Source organism: Austrofundulus limnaeus, unplaced genomic scaffold (assembly GCF_001266775.1).
Source record: "Austrofundulus limnaeus strain Quisiro unplaced genomic scaffold, Austrofundulus_limnaeus-1.0 Scaffold233, whole genome shotgun sequence".
NCBI classification, from domain to species: Eukaryota; Metazoa; Chordata; class Actinopteri; order Cyprinodontiformes; family Rivulidae; genus Austrofundulus; species Austrofundulus limnaeus.
Window position 1 is genome coordinate 439519 of NW_013952635.1, and position 8900 is coordinate 448418.

The following is an 8900-nucleotide window of genomic DNA, read 5'->3' on the forward strand; positions in this document are numbered from 1 at the left end:
TCTCTCATCTTTTTAAGTGGGAGAACTTGCACAATTGGTGACTGACTAAATACTTATTTTCCCCACTGTAGATAACTACAGTATGCAGCATAAGAAGTAACTAAAGTCCAATTTTCTGTGCTCCTGAAGATCCCAAGTACAAACATATTTAACGGCTAAAAAAGGGGGATTTTGCATTATAAGTTCCTTTTAGGTATCCAAATGGACTTCTTTTGGTGATTTGATTATCCAAACAGTAAATTGAGATTTTCATAAGTGGACAAAGCAATAAAGGCACATACAGGTCAGGCAGTTTTGCACATGACYAGTGAGTTTATAAACACTAACATTTTTTTTCCTGCACAATGAAACCAATTACATAGCATTACAGCTATTTTATTATCTGTTGCACATAATAGCCTTTTTTGCTGTTTACATATATATTGGGAGTCCAATTAAACAAACACGTTTTAGAACAGTGATAGACATTTCTTTAATACATTTAGTTATGCCATTTAAAATGCAACCTTTGTGTACTTATTTCAAACTAAAGGTTTGTGGATTTGCTACTGGAACTATATAAATGGCAAGRCTATGATAGAAAGAAGGTTGTTTTTCAGTTCAAACAAGCTTTATTTTTCTAGCTAAATCTTTGAGTGAGTTTGGTGGAAGGACAGAGGGTTTGAGAATTCTCTCATTTGCCTCCAAAGCCCCTGGGGATTCATTGGTGAAGACGTTTAGCTTTTCCACTGCTTCCATCTGAATTTGAGTTTATTTACTCTTCTCATTGCAGCCACACTCTGAAATTGTGCTGCCTTTTTTGTATTCTGACACACTGTGATTAATTAAGTCCTTTGTGCTGGAGGTACTGCACACTAATTTAGAGATATAGGACAAAAATGTCACATTTGACCAGCAGTGCATTTCAACACAGCTTTATGTCTGCATTTTTAGAATGTGCTATTTATTTTGGTATTTTAATTGAGCATATAATTTTAAGAATAGCTGTTTTTTTATTCTTTGGTATTTTTATCAAAATATGACTTCAGKCCTTGTTAAAGGGCCACACTTATGCAGCATAGCAAAATATGCACATATTTATTGGAACGATTGTTCTGTTCGCAGCACAAAAACAAAAAAAAGGAAACAGATTTGTTGTTTAGATTCTCATGTGAGTCCCAAAGTACCCTGAAAGACAAATATCTCTTTGAACTTAAAGCCTGGGGGCTATGTGAAATGAAAAGCCCTCTGGGCTAAAGGTAACAGGTTATAAAAAGACCTCAGCAAATTAAAGTGGGTGAAAGAGACAAAGCTCAGAATGAAGAGGTGCATTCCACCAAGACCAGATTTCTTTTGAGCCACTTTCAGAAGTTATTCACTTGAATTTGTGATGACTTGACCCTGAAAGGTTAGGATATTCTTATTAATCAGTGATTTATTTTTCTACCTGTTTTGTTTATCATTGACTCAGGAGATTTTGATTTAAACAAATGAACCTTTTCCTACTGAGGGTCAATGACAAGAATGTAGCTTTAATCAAAAATATGATCCCAAATTGGGCGGCACGGTGGCTCAGATGGTAGAGCTGATGCCTCTCAGCAAGAAGGTCACCGGTTCAAATACCGGTTCGGGGACCTTTCTGGGTAGAGTTTGCATGTTCTCTCCGTGCATGCATGGGTTCTCTCCGGGTACTCCGACTTCCTCCCACAGACCAAAAACATGACTGTTAGGTTAATTGATAACTCTAAATTGTCCCCAGGTGTGAATGAGACAGTGAATGGTTGTTTGTCTCATTTGTCTCTATGTGTGGCCCCTGACTTGCGAGCTGTCCAGGGTGTACCCCGTCCCTCGCACTGTGACTGCTGGATATGGGCACCAGTGACCCACGCAACCCTGAAAAGGAAGAAGCGTGTACAGAAAATGGATGGATGGATGATCCCAAATTTATTTTACTGAAACACAACGTGAAACTAGAGAAACTCTTTATAGTGTAAGTGCTCTTGTGCCAGTGAAGCTGGCGACATACTTTTAAAAAGGGTACAGATATATTTAAATGTTGCAATAGTTCTTGATTGCTAATTGTTTCAACCGCTAATAGTGCCGTTAGTTTTACACAAGTGTAGACATGTGACRTTTGCGAACATTTCGAATTGCTTGAACATCTCCTTAAAATGAACAATACAAACCAAGTTGTGGACAGTACAGAGTTGTATTTACTCCTTGTAATATTTCCTCCTTAAACACAGATACAACCCCCCCACCCCCTTCTCTTTTCAATGGAAAACAGGCAGAAGGGTGGAGTACAGCAGCTCAGGGTGAAAGAGGGAGGGGCCTTCCACTTAAAAAAGCACTTGGTTTGCCCACTTGACAAGATGACAACATTGCATACATGATAGCAAATATCCATACGTGACAGACAACTCGGTAACAATCAGATGGCTCTACTGAACGGATCTATGAAACACAAAGATCAGCAAGATCCAGATGCCATCAAAGAGCCTTTGTTTCATCTCACTTTCATGATAAATGATCTTTTTAACAGAATAACACAAAACAGTAACTATCCCTTCACCCTAAACAGATGTAGCAAAACTTTTTCTTAAAGGGATAGTCAGTCAGGTTTGAACTGATGTTCTATGATATTTACCAATATTTAGCAACCTCTCAGCTGTGGCATCAGTCACAGAGTATAGGGTAAGAAGAAGAAGCAGAAGATTTTATGCAGGCAAGTCAAATTTAATCGCTTAAAGGAAAAAAACAACAAAAACTCTTTCTCAAAAGCAACACGTGAAAGAACATTACATTAGCTAATATTAAACCTCAACAATTTTGCATAAAACCATTTGTTTTGTTCGTTGCTGTTTTCTCAACTAAACATTTATGTTATTCCAAACCATTGGCGCACACAATCTATATGTATTCAGCATGCATTTACAAAGGAAGACAACCATTGTTTGTTGAGAAAACAAACTAACTGTGTCATTCAAAAGTGTAGAAGTTTTTTTTATTATTCGTTTATACAGTATCAGTATGTCATTTAGTTGTTTAATAAACATGAAATTAAAAAAAAATAGTACGAGCCATTTGCATAGCCTGGACAAAGACGTTTGCCTTGTTCTCATACTCCTTATACTATGACTAATGTCATGGCTTACAATGTACTAATTATTGATAACCATTAGATGGAACATTGCTTCAAAGATGACTGGGCAACCCCTTCAACAGTGTGTAAATGTGTGTCTCCCATCACTTATGGTACGTTCACACCGAACGCGTTTTGAACGGCAGGAGCGGCCGATTCACATGCAAAGTCCATGGAGGACGCGCCTCTAGGGGTCGTGCGTCGCATCACGTAGGTTTTGGGTGGCGCGCAAGGAAGGTGGAAGGGGCGCAGAGCGTTTTTCGCACATGCGGTGCTGCGGAAGCAGCCGCTGCCCGAGTCGCCGCCAGAGTTCAAATATCTGAACTTTTCGCTGCTCGACGCATCTCCCACTGAAAACCGAAACAGACGGACTGGAGGTCTTTACCTGAAATCGACCATGTGCAGTTGGATTTTCTGGCAGGATATGTCAGCACCGATGTGGATCAGCTGCTCTGGACCAAAAAAAAAAGTTCCGTCCGCTGGCAGCTTCTGGAGTGACGAAACTAACTGAACAAATCGCCTCTAAATCATCTGGTGTATTAATTATCTGCTGTGCGCAACGTTCGCCTGCTTTTTAGTAAATAAATCAAAGCCATTTTCTTTTCTTTTATCTTTATTTCACCCGCCGAGGACACGCTCCTCCCANCGCAGAGCGTTTTTCGCACATGCGGTGCTGCGGAAGCAGCCGCTGCCCGAGTCGCCGCCAGAGTTCAAATATCTGAACTTTTCGCTGCTCGACGCGTCTCCCACTGAAAACCGAAACAGACGGACTGGAGATCTTTACCTGAAATCGACCATGTGCAGTTGGATTTTCTGGCAGGATATGTCAGCACCGATGTGGATCAGCTGCTCTGGACCAAAAAAAAAAGTTCCGTCCGCTGGCAGCTTCTGGAGTGACGAAACTAACTGAACAAATCGCCTCTAAATCATCTGGTGTATTAATTATCTGCTGTGCGCAACGTTCGCCTGCTTTTTAGTAAATAAATCAAAGCCATTTTCTTTTCTTTTATCTTTATTTCACCCGCCGAGGACACGCTCCTCCCATACCTCGCTGCTGCCGCTTGTTCTGGTCTGAACACTAGTGCGTTCTTYGGTCTGAAAATAATGCGTCCAACGAGAGGCGTTTTGCGCTTTTTGGCCGCTCAAAACACGTTCGGTGTGAACRTAGCATTAGAATGCTCTGTTTGCTGTTTAGTACTTCAACTGCCAGTTAGCATATCTCAGAGAATCTGCATGCTTTGATAAAAGCAGCAGTATTTCGCACCCTGGGAATGGGGACGTGTTGGAAAAGCAGGATGTGGGGACTATGGAGAGAGAGAGAGAGAGAGAGAGAGAGAGAGAGAGAGAGAGAGAGAGAGAGTCATGGTTTAGTAATGATATAAACAACTCCCTGTGTACATCAAACATCCTTTGCTCCAGATAAAAGGGAGAGAAAGTATAAAGGTGCTCAATGAAAGAAAARGATGATGGGCTGTGATCGGAGATGAGAGAGTGGGGAGGCAGAGTCATGGCCAGTGATTTTGTAAATAACTGCTAGTCTGCATCAATCTAAACTGGCTCTGTAGATTGGCAGGTTCTCAGGCATTTCCAGGATTTTGAATTAGTATGCTGATGTCTTTTTTGTGGTTTAGAATACGAATCAAGCTGTTTTGCCTCAGGTAAGGTTTAATATCAGCTGTCTGGTAGTTTCCTTGACCAAATGAACCTGTTTCTGGTCAGCTTGGGCAGTAAGGGTCTTTTGAAATAAAAAGGGCTGGCATTTTTTTCTCCATTTGAATGCTTTTTAGTTTCCCATGGAGGCTAACTGTTCTTGTTATCTCTAACATTGTCTAAAACTTTTATAYATTAATCATGCAGTCAGTGGTGAAAAGTAGAGTTGGTTGATATAAACYTTTGTCATGATAGCTCAAGATAGTTGTTGCAAAAACACTGCAAATGTGATTGATGACTGCGGCTTGCAGGTAACRGCATTTATTAGTGTGAACAAAAAGCACATATTTATTTTTCATTTTTATGACCCACTGTGCTTGCTGACAGCATTTGCTGCAAGGGAGGCTCTACAAAAGCAGAGTAATAGTGCAACGATAGAGACACTGCTAAATCAAATGAGAGCAATAAAATATTCAATCTTGTTTTCCCTGGGAAGTATAACATATCTGCTTAACAAACTGGTTTAACAATTATTAAAGTGTAAAACTTACAAATCTTCAGTTGGCTGCAGACATATCGAAACTGACCTCTCACTATAGTTACACTATAAAATAGTGGCTGCAATACAAACAAACACTGATTGCGCAGACATCTTAATCTTGCCCAAACAACATCATCAGCACTACCTGTGTACCATTTTCTTTTGCTATTATATGGAGTACAAATAGTACCTTGACCAGCAATGCTTGGTTGAGTCTTTTATTTACCTCTGGACTACATTTCTTTGTCTGTGTGCTTTTGTTGTCTGATTGCACTGTTTAGTGTTTCTTTTTGCTTCAAATGGTCAAACAAGTATATTGGGTTTTCAGTTTTCCTGCACATTTTACAAAATATTGTTTTACTGGAAGTTTATCCTCTTGTAGCCAAACCACTTATTGACGTAGCTTTTGTTTTTAGACCTCTTTCACACTGGATGATGAGCAAGTTACACTCTGAACGACCTGTTACATTGAGGCTAGATCACACAAAAAAGACTGAAAACCCTTCAGTGTGAAGGGAATCATGATGCTGCCACACTCTTAGCACTTGCTTAATAGAGGTTTCCTTTTATTTTCCACATCTTTGAGATACTCGCTTGCACTTTTCATCACACTTGTTAGGACTTCTCTGGCACATTTTTCGTGGRCCATGCCAGGATTTTGCTATACACTGGAGGACCACGTCAAGCAAGCATGATGAGTATCGTGTCTGCTCTAAGTTGCTACAATGACCTTGTCACAATCGTGGTCATAGCCTAGTCATGAGGCCAGTGTGGCCAGTTTTCAAATCTTTATGAGAGATGTGATGTTTGTGAATGAGCTGAATGGTTTGAATGACTCCTTTAACGAATGAAAGAAACTTAGTTGTGGACAGTAGAGTTTACTACTTGTAATTTTACCGCCTTCTTCACAGAGACAATCACTTCTCCTTTGCTTTTTCATGGAAAACCAGCAAAGTGGTAGTGGTGGAGTACATCAGCTTAGCGGATGGGTGGGGTGTTTGGCTTAACAAAACTTGGTTCCGCCCACGTGATGCAATGCCGTACATGATGACRTTTTCCTGATGTGATGGTGTAACTTATTCAAAATTGAATAGCTCTACGAAATGAATGTACCGGCAAGATCCAGATCCCCTCAAAAAAGCATTTGTCCATTTGTCCCATTCTTAGTGTGATAAAGGTGCCWCTTTATTTTGTTGATATATCAACATGACATTTTTTTTTACTATTGAAAAAGTTATGTTATTGGAAATAGTAAGGTATGGTATATCCCCCATCAGGAGTGCGGCATAGATTTCAAGAAAATCATTTCTCATCACTTGTGCTTTGGTGTTGTGTTAAATCTGGTTGACTTCTAAACTTTTTTGCCATATTGGGTCCTTAGTGGTGTGTCTCAAATTTCTTACTGACTGCTCTTACCATAAAATCTTAATACTAAAAGCAATTTAAGTGGTGAAAGATGCCCACGACATGGACCCCTGATATTTATCTGGGGTTGTGAATTGGTGTATGATTTTTTTTTTCAGTTTAATTGATCTCCTATTTTTCATAGTTGAATTWGAAAACTATCAACCCTTCTTTAAGTTAATACAATAGTGTCTTGTGATGACCAAGACAATACAGCCAAAACAGCAGACAGATGGCATGCCCAGTTATCTTTTTCTTGGCTTTTGCTTTACTAATGTCACCATGTGAAATGTGAAGGACTTAGGCTCAAGCCTGCAGTTCATTAAGGGAATAGTTGGAGTTAGTTGTTGTTTATTAGCCCTCACACAGTATATTTCTTAATGTTAATAATCTGCATTGATTTACTGAGCTGCCAACAGACATTAATTTCTCTCTCTGTTTTCTTGTCTTTTCTTTATTTTCTCCATGCATTCCCTTTGGACCCCGAAGCTGAAGAGTATATTGTCGAAGGTAAGACTGATGCTTTTCTTCGCAGGCAGTCTGATGGCACTCCTTGCTGCTCTCACGGCTGCCGATGCTGGTTGCTTGTTAATACTATACGGCCTCCCTCTGGGGAGGGGCATTGTCTGTTTGGACTGCGGTTATAAGTGACTTCCAGGGGGCCTAAATTCCAGTTTCTGAACAAGATAAAAGGGGATTGGCCAACACTTCTTTTAAATATCCCTTTTTCATCTTGAGTTCAGATTATCTGGCTTTTTTTTTTTTTTTCATTTTTCTTTGTTTTGATTGCAATTTGTCTTCAAAGAAACAAGCTTTAGCTGCTACTCAGGACTATTATTATGCATAAAAATGGTCAAGTCTGGTTGAMAATGTTGGGTCAGTTTGCCACAGAGCAAAGAATTACTGAAGTTAGAAAGATACATTGTGATTCTGAGATCCTGACTTTTTGTTTTCCTCCTTATCCTGTATCTTCTACAAAGGTGAACGAAGGCTTTAGGTTGGGGGGCCTCGAGGGACCTCATAAGCTCTTAGGTCAGGCACTAAGCCAGAACTCGATAGAGCAGAGTTTATGGATAGATTAGCCTTGGCTTGTCTGTTTGTAAACACATGCTTGTCTCTACAGTGCAGCTGAAAAGGCTAAAATATTTGATTGAATATGTTCGTATTTTTAAATTCTCGATTGGTATCTAGCTGTTTGTGTGTGTGTGTGCTTTTCCTCCTCACTGGTTTGAAGGTGATGAATTACCTATCACACATGCTGATCCATTAGGGAAATTTGCTTTGAAAAACACCCACTTGCCGCAGGTTTATGTCACTACTTTTTCTTTACTTTTATACCAAACATTAGCTGTTTTTCTTGTGGTATTACGAAGCTATAGAAGACCACGTCAGTGTGCTCTCTATGTAAACCTAATAAACTATAAATGAATTAATCTCTTTCCATAGTATGAGAATTTATTTGATGACATAGCAAGGCTAAGGATGTATTCAAACCAGGAATGTCCTTTGGTGCACTTGTTTGGTCTGGACCAAAAGTGAGCAACTTTTTTTGCTTGTTTGTTGCGGTTAGCATTCACATTGTGCATTTTTTTTTTTGCAAAAAGACTATAATTTATAACAAATAGTTGCTCCCATTAAACAGAAATGATGRGGGACATGAAGGAGTACAGACAAGGAAAGAAAGGGGGAAACAAACTCTGTTTAAATCAGAGCAAATGTGTCAGGTGTGAATTCACTCTAAAACAGGTGTGTCTGTGGTTTTATAGGGCTACCAATGAACTTTTAAACATTTTCCCTTTTTTATTGAAAAGAAAGTTGTTAAAAGGTGTCATTTCTTGCAAAGGAATGATATTGAGAAGCCTGTACATGTCTATGGATATATTTTGTGTTTCGACAAGCGAGCAGTGTATTCAAATCTTTGAAAGGCCAAGTAACCTGTTCTGGCTTTAGGAAACCTTACTTTGTTTTAGCTCTGCTATTTGTTTAAAGCTGTACTTTAAAACCCAACAGTTGTGTCCTTTAAATGAATTGCAAGTTTTAAAAACTGAAACAGTTTTTTGAGCAATGATTATTATTATTTTGTTAATTTTCTCAACTATGAGAGACAAAATGTGAAAAAAATTGAGAAAATCATTTTGTCTGACTTTTAAAGAATTTTTTTGCAAATAATGGTGGAAAATAAGT

At 39.1% G+C, this 8900-nt stretch overlaps 1 protein-coding gene across 1 annotated transcript in view; it reads left to right on the plus strand.

Annotated features, from left to right (window-relative positions):
• The window catches only part of LOC106525548 (neurexin-2), a gene marked incomplete at its 3' end in the record, with an annotated part of 638625 nt that overhangs the window by 275116 nt on the left and 354609 nt on the right, over positions 1-8900 (plus strand). Inside the window, 1 exon segment of the mRNA XM_014019826.1 lies at positions 7206-7226. Within this exon segment, the coding sequence (XP_013875280.1) occupies positions 7206-7226 (21 nt within the window).